We start from the raw sequence: 22,100 nt of genomic DNA on the forward strand, positions 1-22,100 counted from the left end.
CATAGGCTAGAATACCATGTGATAATAATAGACTGAAATGCTACATGTGCAAGCCAAGGAATGCCAGAAATTGCCAGTAAACCACCAGAAGTTAGGAATAAGGAAGGATTCTCTCCCTTACAGTTTTTCAAAGACATCATGGTCCTGACAACACCTTGATTTCAGACTTCTAGCTTCTAGAACTGAGATAATAAATTTCTGTTGCTTTAAGTCACTCAGTTTGTATAGTATTTTGTTAAGCAGTTCTAGGAAATTAATACAAATATGCCATCTACCATAGTTCTCTCCCATTGGACTATTTAATAATCAATGATTTAAAATTAGTATTTGGAAAAGATGTTTTTTAATGAATAGATATATTAACAGGTCTCTTTTGATAAAGAAATGACCTATATTTCATTTTCATATTCTTGTCATATTATAAAAGCAATATCATAAATATGGGTATTGCTACAAGTTATTATGTATAGCCACTGAAAAGCTGAAAAAAACAACATGTGGGAGTTAGAAATGTTTATGAAATACAAGTCTACAGAAAAATGAATAAAATTTTTATTTTAAAACATCACATGATTACAAAGATAAATTTCCCAACTATACAAACTGTTTTTACATATACATATATACACACATACATTTAAGCTTGGTTTATCTTTCATCTTTTTATATGAGTAAAAAGAAGAACACTTTCCTCATTCAGGAGATTTTTGATGTTGTAATAGTTACCTAAAAGTAAAGTGATAAGAAAACAAAAGTTACTTCCATAGGAATCATTTCTTTTAAGTATTCAGTCATCACCTGACAGTTGTAGTATAGGACACAAAATAAAAACAATTCACCTAACTTAAAGTAACTTATTTAATTTCATGAACTAAAACATCAAGAGTTAACCATGACACATAATCCAGATAAGGCTTGAGAGAATACAAATTTCACATCATTATGGTCAAAAAATGCAGCAATGAGTCAGTCAAGAGTTTAAAAAAAGAAAATCTCTTTCTGAAATCAATCTTTATTAGGTCTGTAGAAATGCTGTGGATTCCTCTAAACCAGACATACTCATATATAGATGAGTATAAAAGGTACCATGTTAAGTAAAAAAATCAAAATTTTAAAAAGGCAAATGCTACTCTTAAATAAGGTAATAAAAAACAGCAAAAGTGAAATACAGATGGACCACAAGTATCCCACGTGACAGGCTTATCAGAATTGAGTACTATCACTGTGACTTTCTATGTATTAGAAATTGAGAAAGTTCACAATTGAGAAAATTGAGAAAATTCCCAAGAGTGCTCACATATTAAGGACTATATAAGCATGGCTATTACTACTGTCTCCTTCCAACAGAATGTAAGCTCTATAACAGCAGGGATCTTTGCCTGTTTTGTTCATTTTATATCCCAAACTCTTGCAGGAATACATGGACATAGTAGAAACTCTGTTTTCTTTTTGTTTTTGAGACAGATTCTCATTCTGCCACCCAGGCTGGAGTACAGTAGTACAAACATAGCTCACTGCAACCTTGAAATCCTGGGCTCAAGCAATCCTACTGTCCCAGCCTCCCAAGAGCTAGGACTATAGGTGTACATCACCATGTCTGGTTAATTTCTGCATTTTTTGTAGAGATAGGGTCTCCCTATGTTGCCCAGGCTGGTCCCAAACTCCTCACATCAAGCCCTCCTCAGCCTCTCAAAATGTTGGGATTATAAGTGTGAGCCACTGCACCTGGCTCATAGTAGACTCTTAATTATACTTGTTGAATGAGTGAATGAGTATCAAGTGGATTAAAATACTTACTTACCATGACTTCTGCTGTTCAATAGTGGATGAAGCATACCATTCTTTAAACAGTTTAAAATAATGTTCTAAAAACATAATTTCTTAGAGGTAGCATGAGGAGAACAATTTTCCTTCTACTCGGGAATATAACATATCTTCTGAGTAAATATTTTTACATTCAGTAGTAAACAACTCTTGTTCTCATGTATCAAAACACTAACTGGCCAGGCACGGTGGCTCATATCTGTAATCCCAGCACACTGGGAGGCCGAGGTGGGCAGATCACTTGAAGTCAGAAGTTCAAGACCAGCCTGGCCAACACGGCAAATGCCGTCTCTACTAAAAAAACAAAGAGTAGCCAGGTGTGGTGGTGCATGCCTATAGTCCTAGCTACTCAGGAGGCTGAGGGTCAAGAATCACTTGAACCCTGGAGGCAAAGGCTGCAGTGAGCCGAGATCATGCCACTGCACTCCAGCCCGGGTGACAGAGTGAGACTCTGTCTCCAAAAAAAAAAAAAAAAAAAAAAAAAAACCCACCACACAATAAATGCTAATATCCTTACCTAATGCTAACATGAAAGGAAAATATATACCAAACTGTTTTGACATCCACCAGTCATATCACACTTCATTTTGACCACTGTAGCCTCCATTTCCATGGTGCCCAAAAACAACTATATAGATGTTGTCTAAGTGAAATAAATTGTCTTTAATTATAGTTACCTGAAGGAACATAGAATGAATCCCCAGTACTTATAATATAAGGTGTTTCGTGTAAAGTACACAAAAGGTCTCCAAAATTAACATAAAAAACCTGTAAAAATAAAAATCTCATTCAAAATTGAACCATGACAATACTTCAAAGGAACTTTAAAATGTTGTGGGAAAAAGAACAACTTCCCAGAAATGTGCCTGTTTTAATCTCTGTAACTTGTAAATACATTAAATTTCATGGCAAAAGGGGCCTTGACATGGGGAGGTTATCTTTGATAATGTAGGTGGGCCCAATCCAAACACACAGATCTTTAAAAATGGGTACTTTCTTTTTAAAAAAAAAAAAAAAAAAAAAAAAAAACCCGGTTACAGAAGCAGGGGAGAAATGAGGCAGAATGAAGAGTCACAGAGATTCGAAGCATGAAAAGGACTTGCACCATTCATTGTCAGCACTAAAGATGTGGGGCCATATACCAATAAACATGGGTTATTTCTAGAAACTAAGAATGACACCCTGGCCAACAGTCAGCGAGGAAATGGGAACTTTAGTCCCACAGCCACCTGAAACTGAATTCTGCCAACAATCTGAATAAGACTGGAAGCAGACTGGAAGCAGATTCGTCCTCACATCCTCCAGAAAGGAATACAAACCTGCCAACATCTTGATTCCAGTCTTGTAATACACTAAACAGAATACCTAGTCAAGCTCATGGTTATCTCTACATAACAGTGAGATAAATAATAAGTCATGTACTGTATAACAGTGTTTCAGTCAACACTGAAATGCATACACAATAGTGGTCCTATAAGGTTATAATGGTGTTAAAAAATTCTATTGCCTAGTGACCTCACAGACATCATGATATCCTAATGAAAAGTATTACTCACGTGTTTGTGGTGATGCTTATGTAAACAAACCTACTGTACTGCCAGTCAAAGTATAGCACATACAGGAAAAAGTGGAGGATAGAAGGTAGGATAACTTGCAGCTCCCACTCACATGGACAGAACAGTGTGTGGAGCCTCACATCATGAACTTTTGCTCCAAGAACTACTGCAAGAACATATCAGGAAAACTGAAAGAATTCACAGACTCTTTTTAAAGAAGTGGCTTACCACTGCAAACTCCATGAGACAGCTGAAAAACTGCTGAGTGTCCAAAGTGTGAGAGGGGGAAAGTCTGCCTCCAAACAAATTCTTACTGGGGAACCTGAAAATCCAGGTCATGAGAGAAGGATTTAACCTTACATAGAGCTAAAACAAATTTAGAGAGCCAAGGGAAATGTAATAGGAGAAGCAGACGCCGGAAGAGCTCTGTAGGTACTCCTGGTTTCCAAGGAAGCCCAGGCAAGCCATTTCTGACTTTATCTCATGGGAGTCCTTGAGAAGGGCTGCCAGTGGCATTGGGGAAGGACCACAGAAAGCAGGAAACTTCCAGCTGAACTTTAAATAATTTTGGCCTGGCATGAATTATCCTCAAGAGGCAGAGGAGGCCCTGCTTGCTTTCTCAGCAGGGAGGCTTTGTAGCCTGGGGGAAAATGTCAGTCCTGCTCACAGGCTTCCTGGATACAAACTTGGTTTGGGGAGGCACAGTAGGAGTGAGAATGGCCTAGCCTGGCTGCATGGGAGCTGGGTGAGGCCTGCCTGCTAGCTTCCCCCACTTCCTTGGTGACCAGTATGACACAGTGGAGACAGCCATAATCCCCCTAGGAACATAAGTCCAGTGGCCTGAGAACTACACTCTCATCCCCTACAGTGGTCACAGCAAGCTCAGTCCAAAGAGAGGCTGAGCTCAGACAAACCTAATCAATCCTACCTCCACGTGAGGTCTTTCTCTAAATGCCCTGTAGCCAAAGATGATTTCTTCCTTATGAAAATCTAATGCCAAATCCCACTGCCACCATCAATTTTTGTGGAAAAAATCTGGTCTTTCACAAACCAGTCCTTGGTGCCAAAAAGATTGGGGACAGCTGTAATACAGGGAGAGGTTTCTTTGTTTTTCCTTATTATTTACTGGCTTACGAAAATTCTAGAGCCACTGTAAAGATTGTCACCTACACTAGAAAAATACCTAGGCTTTACGTATGCCTCTTTAAAGGTCACATGCTTAGGACAACAAACTACTCAATCTAATTAAAGAATCAAAGAAAACAAAAAGCTAAATTCCTATTCCCCTCAAAATCGTATGTTAAACATCAAGATTAAGTAAATAAAAGAGGATAAATCTCTCAATCATGCTGGCTTCCATATTCAAACATAGCAAATTTCATACTTTATACACAGACAGCACTCTGGCAGTGACCTGGTTTTTTTTTTGGCAACTAAAATAAAAAGTATAAGGCCTTCAAACTTTGAGATTCAGCCATTGTTAGAGATTAGTGTGTCCCCTGAAAATTCATATTTTGAAATCTTAACCCCCAGTGTGATGGTATCAGGAGGTGGGGAATTTGGGAGGTAATTAGGTCATGAGCACAGAGTCTTCAGGAATGGGATTAGTGCCTCTGTAAGAGACACAGATCAAAGTCTATGGTATTCTTATTATAGCAACCCAATCTGACTAAGACATACATCAAGAATTTTTTGCCTCAGATAATTATTTCTCCTTCTTTTTTATTACTACTTTATATAATGATCATAATATACCAGAATAACAATAACAGCTAGCACTTACACAGCACTTATGCTGTACCGAGCAGTGTTATGAGCACTTTATTCTTATTTGGTTAATGTATATGCCCATTAATGAGACAGTTACTACTTTAGTAGCTTGCCATGGATGAAGAAATTGAGGCACAGAGAGGTTAATTTTCCAAAGTCACAAGGTAAATGGCAGAGCTGGGGTTTGAACTCAGCCATTTTTATTACAGAATTCATTCCCTAACCACTGTGATATACCGCCTCCCTAAATTGGTTGGGGGGGGGGGGAAGCCCCCTGACATGTTCCAAAGGTATTTTTATAACTTAATAATTAACAAAAAAGTTCTTATTACACCCAAAAAGAATTTGCCTCAATCAAAAAGAACGTAAGTTCCACCTGGTTCTTTTTTATTTCTTACATTTAATTTACTGAAAACATTAAGCAGCTTGCCACAAAAATCTTCATGCAATTGGATTTTGCTGATTACATTCCCAGGTGTCATCTGAAAGCTTTCACCATCCTTTAATTCTTGTAAACTGGTAGTTAAATCTGGAGACTTGATCAGATTCAGGTTTTGTATTTGCTTTTGGATTTTTTTGATTATGTTTTTTTTTCCCTAAGGCATGGGGAAAGCAAGACTACTTCTTGGATAGTGTTGTATTTTTACATCAGAAGGCACAAAAAGACAAAAATGTAATACTAGAAAGTCAAGTATATATTTCTAATATTTTTTCCTTATCCATTCAATTTGGTTCTCTAAGCACACTTCTCTTCATTTCTACAAACATTTAATTAAGAAAGCTTTTGAAACATACAAAAATAGAAAGATGAACTCTAATGAATACTTAACACTAACCACCTGCCCAAGCCAATACTAACCACCTGCCCAGGCCAGAGTCTACTATCCTCATTCCATATTATTTTGAAATAAATGCCCAGTATCATAATTCATCAGCAAATATATCAATATGTACTTAAAGATCAAGTGCTTCTAAAAAACCACAATACTAATATCACACCGAAAAATGAATGTATATTTAATACCAAATATCTAGGTAATGGTCAAATTTCCAATCATCTGTCAAACACATCTTCAAGGGTTTCTTTGAATCAGGATCCAAATTAGCACCACATACAGTGACTGTTGATCTGTTTATTAAATTTCTCAAACAATATTAATTAGTGGTTCTCAATCAAGGTGATTTTGCCTCAGGACAACTGACAATTTATGAAGACATATTTAATTTTGTCACAACTAGAGCAGTGCTACTGGAATCTAATGAGTATAGGTCAGGTAAGCGTCTAAATATCCTACAACAGGACAGTCCCACTACAACAAAAAAATTATTTAATCAAAAATGTTACTAGTGCCATGGCTGAGAAACCCTGATTCCCTAGGTTCCACCTGGTTATTTTTTATTTCTTACATTTAATTTGTTGAAAACATCAAGCAGCTTGCCATGAAAATCTTCATGCAGTTGGATTTTGCTAATTACATCCCCAGGTGTCATTTGAAAGGTTTCACCATCCTTTATTTCTTGTAAACTGGTAGTTAAATCTACAGACTTGATCAGATTCAGGTTTTTTATTTGCTTTTGGGTTTTCTTGATTGTTTATGTTTTTTTGCTCTTTTCTTAAGGCATGGGGGAGGAAAGACTACTTCTTGGATAGTGTTGTATTTTTCTATCAGGAGGCACATAATGCCTGGTCGTGTTATTTTTAGACATCTAACAGCCACTCAGCTGCGCCTTGATGTCTAGAGATCCAGTAACGTATCAGGGATTGCAAAATGTTAATATTTCAACTCAAACATTCCTTCTTCACTCATTAGCTGGAATATTACTCTAATATGAACAAACTTCTCATCTATTATTTGATTACCTAATAACAGAGTTTATATAGAAAAGGCAGAATCAGTTGTTAAAATGAGTTGGCTTCCTAGACTCCTCCAATACTAACAAATTAGGTTCATTTGTAGTAGTGGTACTGGTCGTCGTCGTCTTACAAATTCATGGATTTAGATATAATTGATACATACCAATCTACTGAAGTTATTCCTATTAATACTCAAGTTTCATATCTTAGCCAGCCAGTGGTGGTATCTTCAAGTTGGAGCCTGAAACGTGACCCAATCTTCATGGTTTCTGATTAGTAGTTTGCTATCAATTCCAAGCTCAGATTCAGGCCTAGAATCAGGCATTTCCACAAGGAACTGGTTCTTTTAAGTAGGTTGCTGTCATCTTTTTGTTTTTTTAGTTCTGGAACATTTATTGTCTAATTTTAAAAATATTATCCATCATTTTTCGTTGGGTTTTTGCTCTCTCCTGAAATTCTTATTATTTGAATTTAGGCATGTTTATCTCTCTTCTCTATATTATTTAACTTTAATATTTTCTACTTCTTAATTTCCTTCTTGTCTCCTGGGAAGTTCTACAACCAGCTGTCATAATTAATTTGTAAATTCTTCTGCAGTTTGGTTTTAACAAATCTACTACTGTTCCATCTTATATATTCTCTAGTATTTTGTTTGAATGGGAGTTAATGGCCTGTGCTGGTTCTCCATTTTGTCATCTTTATTATTTTTTTCAAAAACATGTATTTAAGTGTGCTTCATGTTTAAAAATGTAAAAATCTAGTCTTATTTTTAAAAAAACTTTAGCTTTAATTTTCATTATAAAAAGTTAAAGATAATATATATCAGAAATAAAATCAATAACTATATCATCACATAGTAAAACATGTATTCTCTTCAAGATTTTATTTACATTTTAAAATCCTAGTTAGAAAAATAGATACTATATACAAAGAACTTTGATGTTGCACGTTTACTTAAATGTTTATCACAAGGGTCTTCATATATGGCTATTCTTCAAAATAAAATGCTCAAACTAATTTTAACGTGTTTAGTGCAGTGCCTGAAACACGTAAGTGCGGTATAATTGTTTATTATATCATAAAATGGTTTATCTCATTACTAAGTCAAAATTAAAATGTACCATTTTCTTCCTGTAGCACATTGTAGTGGTTTCTAATTTCTGCAATTATAGTTAATGATTAAATAAATAACTAAGTATGTTCAGCACCTCTTAACCTGAACTTTCAAATTATTTCCTTAGGAAAAATTTCTAGAAATGAGATTCACAGGTCATAGGGTATAAATGCTTGTCTAATAATTTCCACTAATTCAGTAATTATAAAGTATCATTTGGATTTAAATATGTATTCCTTTGAACATTAGTCAGATTACATACTTTCAAACATCTACTATTCAAATTTCCTTTTGTATAATAAAAGAATGACAGTTGAATGGGCAACTGCTATTAGTTCAGTGATGACATTTCATTTTTATCCTCATTATTAATTATTCTTTTATTATTATACAGGGACCATCTATACTTTTAAAATGTATTTTCACTCACAGTAACTGGAGGTCTATAACATTTTAAGTTTGAATTAATGAATATTGCTAAATTATTTTAAATCATGATTCTAGCTATACTGATGCAGTAATCATCTTTGACTTTCATATGTACCTTTCCTTGCCTTGCCTAAATTTGCCCTTCTTTGTTAATATAAACTCAAGGGTCTTCACATTTTTTCCCTCCTTTTTGAACTTACTTTAAGTTTGTCATTAAAGAGAATCATTCTGGGTGTGATACTTCAATAGCAGGATTTCAGACTCCTGAAATGTCACAGACTAAAAAATGTTCCTTAGTTATATTTTTTAACTGCTGATATGTTAAGTATTCTCAAAATTTGATGCTTTTCAAATTCTATATTCTATAATTTTCAAACTCAGAACACAAATATTATATATATGTGTGTGTGTGTGTGTATGTATATATATATTCTTGTTACACACACACATACACAAAACAGACCAATGTTGCAGAGGTATATGTCTCTAAATGGGGGTGAGGGTGGAGAAAAGGAGATAAAGAGAAAGAAAGATAGAGACCGATTCACCTTGAATCTCATTGTAACTTCAGCCAGTAATATTGTTATATATAATGGTATATTACTTAGTACTTACAGAAGCAACTAGCTCTTAGTCCTGAGTCTATGGCTAAATAGTTAAGTAGTTTTTTTCTTTATTATTATCTCACTCATTTTTATTTACTTTTTTTTCAGGTTACTGTTTTATTAATATATAATAGCTTTAGATATTTTTGTGGTACATGTCACATTTTAATACCTGTATGCAATGTAAAATGATCAAATCAGGCTAACTGGGATATAAGTGATTTCTGAAGAAGTCTTTTAACCTATTTCCCTACACATTATCATAGAAATCTGGAATTAGACTTAATCTCTATAATCCTCCAGCACGAAAATCCTAATGATTTGTTTGCAAATCTGTATTCTACGATGTTTTTAACTAAAAAACATTCCTTAAATTTCTGAATCTCAAAAGAATTCAGTGCTATGCAGAGAACAGATACTGTCAAATAACTATTGGCTGGTTGACTCTAAACAAATTGAACAAATCAAAACCTTTTTCTGCATAGTGTAGTAATAGAATTTAATTCCTGAGGAAACAGCATTTTAATGTCTCATCAAATCCTATAAATCAGAGTTCTACCTATGGCAAAATATAAACATATAAAAATATATATACTTACCAATATATCCTGGCCAACATGCTGCTTTCCCTTTTCTTCTTGTGGTCCTAATATCAATTTCCCAGTAGAAAAAAAAGGTGTATCCAATGTCTTATATACCTTCAACTCACCATGCTTAACAAAAAATTGACATGTATCTCGTGGCCTTATAAGATCTAGGAGTAAATCAGTAATACGAATACAAAACAAAAGCAATATTATTGGTCAATGATATAACATATACACATACATATAATAAAGAGTTATTTCTGGATATAAATCTGCCTTAGAGAGACAGAACTGATTCAGATCAATGATGGAGATTGAATGCCAGAGGTCACATCGTTGTGTCTGTCTTAAAAGCTGTATGACCTTAGTCAAGTTACTTAAGCTTTCTCTCACTGTGCCTCAATTTCCTTTTCAGTAAAATGAAATTAATAATAGGTTCTTCTATTCGATGTTAATGAGCTGCTGTGAATATCAATGAGTTAATGTATGTAAACTATTTAAAATATTGTCTGGCACAAAGTAAGCACTGTTAGTTCCAGCTGAATAATAATAATGGCAGTATTACGGTAACTAAGACAGAAAACAAAATCAGCTGAGGTACAAAAAAGAATTCCCTATTTTTGAAGTTTAAAATAAACCACAAATGCATCATCACCATGCCAATAGATTTCTTGTCCTGCTGGACTGATGTTAATTTTTATTAGGTAAAATTTGTGAGAAACCAGAGTTCTAATGGTTGTTCATAAATTACTATCTCACTTACAAAAATTTCCATTACTTAACAAACATTTCCAGATCTATAATTAGTAAATTATTCTGTCATCAACCTCTGATTCTATTTCCCAGAATATTTGGGAATGTTAGTGATCCTACAGACTACATGATATAGAAACAAATATATAGTAGATTCAAGAAACAAATAAAAAAAGAACTCCTGACAATACTCACAATAACCTGGCAGAGTACAACAATGCTTTCAGTTAAGACACTAAACAAAACTCCATACTTCTTTGCTCTGTTGCCAAATAAATCATCTGAATATAAAGATAACTTTGCAAAGATGTTAAGATACTAAAAGAAATCTATTTTCATAGTCCAAATTTTAATTAGGAGTACAATTACCTTTCTTTTTTTAAAAAAATTATTTATTTTATTATTACTTTTTCTGAGACAGAATCTTGCACTGTATGTCCAGGCTAGAGTGCAGTAGCGTGATCTCGGCTCACTGCAATCTACGCCTCCTAGGTTGAAGCAACTCTCCTGTCTCAGTCTCCCGAGTAGCAGGGACTACAAGCACTCACCAACATGCCTGGCTACCATTATCACCTTTCTGATTTGACCTTCTCCTCTGATTTAGGAAAAATAGCCCTTAGTACTCAATGGTGCAGTCGTAACAGTTACTGAAATATTTAAATATTTCGTGTGTGTGTGTGTGTGTGTGTGTGTGTGTGTGTGTGTGTGTGTGTATATATATATATATATATATATATATATAGCCTGGTTGGTAAATAGCTGAGTAATATATATATATATATATATATATATATAGCCTGGTTGGTAAATAGCTGAGTAATCCGTAAACTCCCACCTCACTATAGCCCATCCCTTGGGGATCTTCCATGACCTGCTACAGACTAAAATATTTAATGCCTATCCAATACAGCAGGAGGCTTCCAGGACTTTGCACCAGCTTTAAGCTTAAAGTTGGCATTTGCATTTGTACAAATGATTGATGCCCTTGCTAGTTATCCTCACAAAGGATTCATATCCCAGGTGACATTACTGCCATCCGTAGGCCCAAAAGTTTGTCTGTGCCCTACCCACAATCCCTGCCTGGGCTCATGGTGAGAGGATCTTTGAGTCTGCCAATTATCTATAATTCCCTATAAACAGCCTCTGTCCCCATGTGTCCTCCTGGTCAAAGAAGGCCTAGACCCTGTTGGGGGCGACAACATTCCTGACTATAGCACTTGTGCCCTAGAGGACAAGTCTAGGGTGTTAAGTGTACCCTGGAGGCTGTCTGACATCAATATTCCCCCACAGTTGTCTTCACATAGCCTGCTTATTAGAATTAGATTCTCTTCTGGACTTTAGCACTGAAAGAACTGGGGAGAGAAAGGGAAAGTAGACAGGCCAATCATCAAGCAAGCAATATTTTCTTATAAGCTGTTTAATTAAGTATTTTCAATAACAGCCCTGATCTTACCCATGAGAATAATCTCTCTTGTTTCTGGGTCCTTTACCCTCGTTGGCTGCAAAGGATCTCCAAGAGGTATATCTAGATTTACCATTAAGCTAGTCTCTGCAAAAGAAATACCATTGAAATACAAACTACTTAAAATTGTTCTCAATTATAAAAAATGTTCAGTACAAAATATAGGTATACAGAAGTTATAAAAGAAAACTGTCAAAAGCTTAAGTCTCTTCCTATTTATAAGCACTCTGATATACAAAAATTCAAATTTAAAACCCATAATAATTTAACATAAAAGCAAACACCCTAAACTTCCTATTTTTTGTAAGCCTACAATGTGTAAACTCAAACTCTTGCATCATCAAGGAATTGATGTTTTGCATAATCTTTAAGAGAAAGAGGTATATAATACACTTTAAAAATGTCTATTTTAACCATTATTTGGGCATAGGCTAGGTTTCATTTGACTAGGCAATTTACTCATAAAGAAATTTATACAATGATATTAATACTTTTTTAAGAATAAAATTAGCTTACTTCCATTTGGAAGAAAGTAGACATTAAAAAATCAATTTTACCTATAGTATTATTTCTGAAGTTTTTGGAAGTAAATTTCATATTTTGCAAAGAGCTTCTTCTCAAAGTACTCCTATTTAAAATAAAATCTAAAAGTTACTTTCATAAATAAGTTCATACTTCTTTCATCGTTATCAAGACAGATCCTTTTCTTATTAGCTCTTTTGTCGACTTTTCCAATGTTTTCTTTCGCCTTCCTTTTAGACGGTACTGGGTCTGGAGAGAGTACTCCACTAACCACGAATCCTCCTGAAATTTAACAAAAAAAGGGAAATATACATGGGAAAGAGAAAAGCTTGAAACAAAACACCTTAAATTTAATATGGTACCTTTCCTTTCAAAGTATCAAAGAATATATATGTCTGCAGCTAGTAGTTGAAATAACACGAAACCAACCCATTTCATTATGTCTCTACCACCCTAAATCAGAAGCTGATAAAATAGGATTAGATGATGAAACATAATTAGATGGGCTCTGTTGCTCACCTGAAATCAATAGTCATCAGTGTAGGCTTTAAAAAAAAAAAAGGAGGGGGGAGGCTAGCAATGAACTATTTATAGAAATCCATAAGCCTTTAGTCCTTTGACTTAGATATAGCCATCAAAGAAAGAAATATGGCCAGGCATGGTGGCTGACATCTGTAATCTCAGCACTTCGAGAGGCCAAAGCAGGAAGATTGCTTGAGCCCATGAGATAGAGACCAGCCTAGACAACATAGCAAGGCCTCATCTCTACAAAAATAAGAAAATAACTCTAAGATTAACATTATACTTTCCTGCCCACCCTACATTACTTTGTAGAAATCTATGAGAAAACGGAAAATGGTTAACAGGAATAATAATGGAAACTATTTTACCTTTACCAGTTATAATTTTCTCATGTTCTAATCTAATACTTTATATTATACAATTAGAAATCTTGTCTGATAATACAGGAATAACAACACTCAGCTACCAAAGAGAAAATACCAGCATCTCTACATTAATCAGACAAAAATGAATTTAAATCCTATTATCAAAATCTTGGGCGTGATGATTAAATAAAGCAATGTATATAAACATGTAGTGCAGTGTCTGGCACATAGTAAACAAATTTTTTATTGATAGACATTATAGCATAAACTAAGTTTTACCTGATGGCCTTCCTTGATAATCTATTCGCTCCCCTCGCCAGTACTCCAAACGTTTCAAACGTATTCTCTTGGTCCTGCGAACATTTGGTGTGTTGGAGGGCAATACTACAAAAAGGTATCAGACAAAAGTGTATACATATATTTTTTAGTTGATGGCACTTGGCAGTGGAAAGACTATCTTTTAGAAAACGAATGCTTTATTTTTTAGAACATATTTTTCTAGACAAAAGACTAGAAAAACAAAACATATATTTATGCTAATAAAGAAATGCCAATGGAAAAACAGGCTACCAAATTGGCAAATATTTAAAAATTTAATAATGCCAGTGTTAACAATGTTAAATTGTACACTCATCTGAACAATGCAAAGTTCTGTATATTAAATTGAGTTTGTTGGCTGTATCTTCGAATTCCCATGTTCTTACCTATTTTTTGTTTGTTAGAGCTATCCTGAAGCTAACAGGAAGTTGCCTACTGCTCTTAGGCATAATGCTTAAAGTTCCTCTCTGAAAACACTGAAGCTCCTGATCAGGAACATTTTTATTTCCTTTTCCTTACTCCTGATTCATCATTTCACGCCAAGACAAGTATTAAGTATTCAAGAGGTATAGCAGTCTCTCATCACACAGGCTCACGAAATATTGATATGATCTAAGTTCTTGAGTGAGGCAATGAGAGAAAGCTTCACTTCTACTGGTAATCTCTAAGTATAAGTGCAAGAGCACTCACAGACTTAAATAAAGAGAGAAACATTAAAAGCCACTCAACATCACAGAAAGGTGGGAACATGTATCTTGATTGGCAAATATCTCTTTGGGAACCATGGATTGTTAATCTTTACATGGGTCTCTCCACGGGTTCCCCAGTTCACAGCTTTGTCTACTTACTACCCTAGCTACTGCTTTGTTTAGGAGTCAACTGGATTAAAGTGGAAGCAGATGCTGTCAAGGAAGCCATCTACCTTGTAGCTACAGTTTCTTTGATAAAATACTCCACACTAGCTTCACAGATAAGGGAGGATCATGCCCCCTTACTATGGGGGAAAAAGTGAGAAGGCAATAGAATTCATAAATGGACAACAGACTAACTCAGTGGCTTGTGGTGACTTAATATGAAATTCATAAAAACTAAGTATGTAATTTTATCTACCTAGTAATTAATCCAAGTAATAGTATTTCTCCTCCTTAAGAAAAATTAAGTATATTTAGAAACAAACTTAATGAAAGTATTTTTCTCAACAAAAATATTAAAAGAGAAAATATTCTTACCTAATTTGTGATGGATTCTGTTCTTTGGTATCACTTTAGATCGTTTTACTCTTGAGTCATCTACAAAATGCAAAAGATAGTATCATGAGCAATGACTGCTAATTCCAAGTTAAGTTAAAGTTTCCCGGTCAATTTCAGTATGAGTATTTTAAATAAAATTTGACCTGATAATATATTTTATTACTCCTTTTGCTTATCACTACTCAGTTATAAAAATTAAGGAAAAGAAGTATTTCTGTAGACTTTGTTACAATGAATACATTGCAAGTTTGTCCAATTTGCCTTATTTTGTTATGTTCTGTTTTGTTTTGTTTTAGGCCTTTAGCAGCCTGAAGCCATGGTTTTTAGTTTGTATCTCTAGTGACAAGTGGAAAAGAGGGATGAAGAAAGGGTTTTACTGACCCAACCAGAAACAGAAACTAAGAACCCATGACTGTATTCTCTCCCTTGTACACCCTGGTTTGTATTCTAAAGAGTTTAACTGTTAAAAAACAAACAAAAAACGACAACAACAAAGAGATTTTCTACTGCTCATGGAAAGATTAAATAAGCCACTGGTGGATAAAAATGTAGGGACTGATAATGGATAATTAATATGTTATTAATGAACTATCTGTAACTTTCTCATAAAGTTCTGAAATGGTTTAAGTGTACCGAATTTAGCAGTGTGCCAATGAGCTTAGAGGTTCTCAACTTTGGTAAATAGCACCTAAAGATGACTGTCTTCACTTCTTTCCCTTTCTATGCACAAATGTTCTATATTAAGAAGCAGAGTCTCATTCCCTTCTCCTTCAATCTCTGCTCAAGTTAGTGACTTGCTTAACTAATAGAATACAACAGAAGCGATGTCTGGGACTTAGAAGGCTAAGTCCTAAAACAATCTACAGGTTCCATCTAGAAGTCTTGGGATCTCACTCTGGGGGAAGACAGCAACAATATGAAGATTAACATAAGATTGCCATGCTGTGAAACCCAATGTGGTCACATAGAAAAGCCACATGGAGGAAAAGAGTTGCTTGGGCAACCCTCTAGCTGGGTCCAAATATGTAAGTGAGGAAGTTACTTATGTCCATCCCAGTTGAACTTTCAGATGACTCCAGCACCAGCAACTTGTACTTTTAAATTCATGAGCAAACTTTCAGATGACTCCAGCACCCGCAACTTGAACTTTTAAATTCATGAGCGTACTCAAGTGACAATTACCCAACTAAGCCAAGTCAATTCACAGAACCATAAAAGATAAATCAATCATTGTATTAAGCCTCTAAGTTTTAGAGTGGTTAGTTATGCAGCAATATACAACTGGACACAATGTCCATGAAACACCTAAAGTTGTAAATACAATTTTGCATTTTTCCCCTAAAAAGTAGGTCTAAGCTTTTATCATATTCTCAAATGAATCCATGAAAGAAAAACAACAAAAAAGTATTAAGAATGATTGAATTAGGTATTTTATAAAATTATTGGTTTGGAAGAAACTTCAGGGATCATAACATCTAATTTCCCTGTCAGAAATAGGCAAATCTGTAGACATCGAAAGTAGATTAGGAGTTGTATAGGCCCAGGGAAAGGAAATGGAAGGTGGCTACTAAAGGGTAAAGGGGTTTCTTCTTGTGGGTGATGAAAAGTTCTAACATCAACTATGGCAATCACTACATACCATTGATTTGTATACTGTAAGTGGACTAATTATATGGTATATGAAGTCTAACTCAATAAATCTAGTGTACCCCCTACTCCACCCCAACCCCTACTGCCAAAAATCCCATTTCCCATGCAATCTCCACTAGAAGAAGTAGAGGTCTCACCTCTGTTGGAAATTCTCCTGTGACACTGGGTCTTGGAGGGAGCACCAGAGTCATATAAGGAACCACAGAAACAAGCAAATATACTGAGAATAATGGGAGTCAGGTTTCTGAGAAGAGGTTTATAAGAATGGAAAAGGAGAAGTCTATGTTGAAATGGAAGTAGGGGTAGTAATGTCAACTTATAATAAATAGAGGCTTATCCCAGAGACATTGCCAGTTCAGTTCCAGACTACTATAATAACACAGATATTGAATAAAGCAAGTCACACGGTTTTTTTTGGTTCTTTTGTTGTTTTGTTTTGGTTTTTTGAGACAAAGTCTCACTCTGTCACCCAGCCTGCAGTGCAGTGGTGCGATCATGATTCACTGCAGCCTCCACTCCTGGGAGCGAATGATCCTTCTGCTTTTCCCCGAGTAACCAGGACTACAGATGCACACCACCATGCCCAGCTAATTTTTGTATTTTTAGTAGAAACAGGTTTTCGGCATGTTGGCCAGGCTGGTCTTAAACTCCTGGACTCAAGTGATCTGCCTGCCTCACCTCCCAAAGTGTTGGGATTACAGTGTGAGCCACCATGCCAGGCCAAAAGTTATGTCTTTACTATATTATAGTATATTAAGTGTATAAGAGCATTAGGTCCAAAAACTCAGTGTACATATACCTTGATTTAAAAATATTTTATTATTAAAAATGCTAAAGATCAGCCAGGCATAGTAGCTCACTCCTGTAATCCCAGGACTTTGGAAGGCCCAAAACGGCAGATCACTTGAGGCCAGAAGTTCAAGACCAGCCTGGCCAACATGGCGAAACCCTGTCTCTACCAAAAATTAAAAAATTAGCTGGGTGTGATAACACACACCTTGTGATCCCAGCTACTCTTGGTGGCTGAGGCATGAGAATCACTTGAATTCAGGAGGCAAGAGGTTTCAGTGAGCCAAGATTGCACCACTGCACTCCAGCCTGGGTAATAGAGTAAGCTTATGTCTCAAAAAATAGAAATAATAAAAAATAAAAATACCATCTGAGCTTTCAGTGAGTTTTAATCTTCTTGCTGGTAGGCTATTTTGCCTCATTGTTGATGACTGCTGACTGATGAGGCTGGCGAGTCTATAGCAGTTTCTTAAAGCAAATCAACAATGAAGTTTCTCTGGAGCATATAAAATGCTGTTTTATAGCATTTTACCCACAGTAGAACTTCTTTCAAAAACCACAGCCAAACCTCTCTAGCCTGCCACTGCTTTATCAATTAAGTTCACAGAATATCCTAAATCCTTTTTGGTCATTTCAAGGGTTCACAGCATATTTACCAGGAGTAGATCTCACCTCAAGAAATCAGTTTCTTTGTTCATCCATAATAAGCAACTCCTGATCTGTTCAAATTTTGTCATGAAATTGCAGCAATTCAGTCTCATCACCAGACTCCACTTCTAATTCTAGTTCCTTTGCTATTTCCACCATATCTAGTTATTTCCTTCATTGAAGTCTTGAAGCCCTCAAAATCACCCAGAAGGGTTGGAATCAACTTCTTCCAAACTCCTGTTTTGACCTCCTCCCATAAAACACAAATATTTTTAATGGCATCTAGAACAGTGAATCCTTTCCAGAAGATTTTTTATTTACTTTTTCCAGACCCATCAGAGGAATCACTACTCATGACAGCTACTGCCTTACAAAATGTATTTCTTAAATAATAAGACCTGAAAGTCCAAATTATTCCTTGATCCATGCATAAGCTGCAGAATGGATGCTGTGTTAGTAGGCATGACAACATTAATCTCCTTATCCTTGTCCATTAGAGCTGCTGGGTGGCCTGGTGCATTGTCATGGTTGTGCTGTCACCCAGGCTTTGTTGTTCTACTAATAGAGCAAAGTAGATTTAGCATAATTCTTAAGAGCTCTAGATTTCTGGGATGGTAAATGAGCACTAGCTTCAACTAAAGTCACCAGCTGTATTAGCCCTTAACAAGAGAGTCAGCCTGTCCTTGGAAGCTTTGAAGTCAAGCATTGACTTCTCCATTTTCAGCTATGAAGGTCCTAGATGACATCTTCTTTCAATAGAAGGCTGTTTGTCTACAGTGAATATCTGTTGTAGTGAATCCACCTTCAATTATCTTAGCTAGATTTTTTGGATAACTTGCTGCAACTTCTACATCAGACCTTGCTGCTTCACTTTGCACTTTTATCTTATGAAAACAGCTTCTTTCCTTAAACCTCATGAACCAGACTCTGCTAGTTTCAAACTTTTCTTCTGCTGCTTCCTCACCTCTCTCAGCCTCCACAGAATTAAAGAGAGTTAGGGCCTTGCTCTGGATTAGACTTTGGCTTTAAAGGAATGCTGTGGCTTGTATAATCTTCAGTCCAGACCACTGAAACTTTCTATCAGCAGTAAGGCAGTTTCCCTTTCTTATCATTCATGTGTTCACTAGAGTAGCACTTTTATTTTCCCTCAAGAACTTTTCCTTTGCACTCATAAATTGGCTGTTTGGTGCCAGAGGCCAAGTTTATGGATTATCTCGGTTTCTGACATGCCTTCCTCACTAAGCTTAATCATTTCTAGCTTTTGATTTAAAGTGAAAAATGTGTGATTATTCCTTTTACTTGAACACTTAGAAGCCATTGTAGGGTTATTATTGGCCTCTCAGGAAATAGGGAAGCCTGAGGAGAAGGAGAAAGATGGGGAACTGACCAGTTGGCAGAGCAGTTAGAATACATTTATTAAGTTCACTTTCTTATGTGGGTGTGGTTTATGATGCCCCAAAACAATTGCAATAGTAACGTCAAAGATCACTGATCACAAATCACCATAAAAGACATAGTAATGAAAAAATCTGAAACACTGTGAAAATTACCAAAATGTGACAGCGACACAAGGTGAGCACGTGCTACTGAAAAATATGGTGCCAATAAGGCTTACTCAACACAGGGTTGCCACAAACCTTCAATTTGTGAAACACATAGTATCCGCAAAGTACAATGACACAAAGCACGCTAAAACAAGGCATGCCTGTATAAATATAAATAAAGAAATATACATAGAAGCCTGTATTATATATGGTATGTACATATGTGTATGTGTGTATGTGTATGTATCTATATCCTATCTCTGTCCACTGAGAAAGCCTAGAAGCAATGGTATCCCAAACAAGGATCACACCAAGTGCCCAAATCTTGGTTTCTAAAATGCCATCCTCCACTGAAAATAACCAGGTTTCCTGGAGCAGTAATTGATCCCAGAGCTGGAGCAGGGAAAAAAGACTGGAACATCTTATGCCAAAAAACAAAGACAGTATTCATGGAATCATAACAAAAGCACACAGAGACCAGCTGAAAGAAAATCAAATGACCAAATATATCACAATGTGAGTATCACAATAAATGATCAAGATTACAACCACATGACGTAAAATATAAACCTAGTAGTCCATATTGATATAAATAAAATGAATAATGAATAAAATAAGTGGAATGGCAGAGAAAAACTGGCAACTAATTAATGAGGAAGGAATAAAAGAACAGAAAATAGAAAATAATGTAGTATCATTATTAGTAGCTGATAATTCAACTAGGAGTCTTCAATGTACATTAAAGTTGGTGGATGGAGGTTTGACAAGAAACAGGTTATTAAAATAGTATCAGAATATCACTCTACAATATTTATCAATTATAAGAGAAAGGCAGTATCTTTACAGTAGAGAAAGCTGGCAGACAATAATGTGAACAGGTGATCAGGATTAACATCATGTCGACCAGGCATGGTGGCTCACACCTGTAATCCCAGCACTTTGGGAGGCTGAGGTGGGCAGATCACTTAAGGTCAGGAGTTTGAGACCAGCCTGGCCAACAAGGTGAAAGCCTGTCTCTACTAACAATACAAAACTCAGCCAGATGTGTTGGTGCATGCCTGTAATCCCAGCTACTCAGGAGGCTAAGGCACAAGAATTGCTTGAACCCAGGAGGCGGAGGTTACAGTGAGCTGAGATCACACCACTGCACTCCGGCCTGTGTGACAGAGCAAGACTCTGCCTCAAAAACAACCAAAAACCAAAAACCAAAAAAAAAAAAAAAAAGCATCATGTAGAAGGTCAACACTGTGTGCCTCCTGTGTGATGCACAAATTACAACCCCTAATTCCTAACCCTATAATATCATTTCTGTAGTATTACTGTCAATATGAATAGCATACATTGATCATGAGGAAACAGAAAGACCTAGGCTGAAGGTCATTCTAAAGATAAGAAGGCTGTATTTTTTTTTTTTTTTTTGAGACAGAGTCTCGCTCTGTTGCCCAGGCTGGAGTGCAGTGACACAACCTCCACTCACTGCAACCTCTGCCTCCCGGGTTCAAGCAATTCTCTACCTCAGCCTCCTGAGTAGCTGGGATTATAGGTGTCTATCACCATGCCCAGCTAATTTTTGTATTTTTAGTAGAAACAGGATTTCACCATCTTGGCCAGACTAGTCTCAAACTCCTGACCTTGTGATCCACCCGCCTTGACCTCCCACAGTGCTGGAATTACAAGCGTGAGCCACCGTGCCCGGCCTAGAAGGCTGTATTCTTTAAAAATGTTGGTGTCAGGAAAGTTAGTAAAAAAAAACTAAGGAACTGTTCCATGTTGAAGGAAACTAAGGGACATGACAGCTAAATGCAGTCGCTGATGACTGGATCTTGAACCAGGAGGAAAAAGAAACACTGAGATCCAGGATTGGATCCTGAGCTAGAAGAGAAAAGGAACTGCTGGTGAAATCTGAATGGAATCTGTGAATGAACCTGTGTAGTATTAATGCTGATTTCCTTATTTGGGTAGTTAGAGGGTATTTATATCCTTGTCTCACTGAAATGCATTATTGGGTATTTAAGAGAAATAATATATTGTGTCTGTAATTCCCTCTCAAATAGTTTAGAAAAAGATGAATGACAATAAATGTGTATAAATATTTATTAGAGGAGGCAGGGAGGAAGATGGAAAAATGTTGAAAAATGTGGACAATTGTGAAATCTCAATGAAGGGGATATGGGATATCTGTTTAAGACTCAAATTATTTCAAAATAAATTATTTTTTAAGTGACTAACACAAGGGACAACTCCCAAATTTCAAAGATTAAAGGATCCTAGTAAGCCTGGAGATGGAAGAAAACTGGTTATCTACAAAGGAAACAAGAAATAAGGCTGCCTTCAAATTTCTATTCATAAGCATTAACTCTCATGAAGCAAAATAGCAACAGGCAGACAGTTTAAAGAAAAAAAGATCATGACTCAAGATTATGTTCTCTATTTAGCTGGTGGTTCATTGTGTTTAAAAAAGAAAAATTCTGAGTCCTTGCTGGAATATGTGAGAATGTCTACAACCTTAACTAAGTAACAAATGTATCTGCTGACAA

General features: G+C 35.8%; 1 protein-coding gene across 1 annotated transcript in view; it reads right to left on the reverse strand.

The window, feature by feature from the left end:
• Window positions 1-530: 530 nt before the first annotated feature.
• The window catches only part of CENPC (centromere protein C), a 64,182-nt gene continuing 42,612 nt past the window's right edge, over window positions 531-22,100 (reverse strand). The window contains exons 13-19 of the mRNA XM_064367524.1: window positions 14,912-14,971; window positions 13,644-13,748; window positions 12,631-12,759; window positions 11,947-12,042; window positions 9,753-9,907; window positions 2,502-2,592; window positions 531-726 (exon numbers count right to left, since the gene is read on the reverse strand). Of these exons, the coding sequence (XP_064223594.1) occupies window positions 656-726; window positions 2,502-2,592; window positions 9,753-9,907; window positions 11,947-12,042; window positions 12,631-12,759; window positions 13,644-13,748; window positions 14,912-14,971 (707 nt within the window). The 3' untranslated portion in view covers window positions 531-655. The remainder of the gene's footprint in view (window positions 727-2,501; window positions 2,593-9,752; window positions 9,908-11,946; window positions 12,043-12,630; window positions 12,760-13,643; window positions 13,749-14,911; window positions 14,972-22,100) is intronic.

Source organism: Aotus nancymaae, unplaced genomic scaffold, assembly GCF_030222135.1.
Source record: "Aotus nancymaae isolate 86718 unplaced genomic scaffold, 86718_ANA_hifiasm-v0.15.2.pri h1tg000006l, whole genome shotgun sequence".
Lineage (NCBI taxonomy): Eukaryota > Metazoa > Chordata > Mammalia > Primates > Aotidae > Aotus > Aotus nancymaae.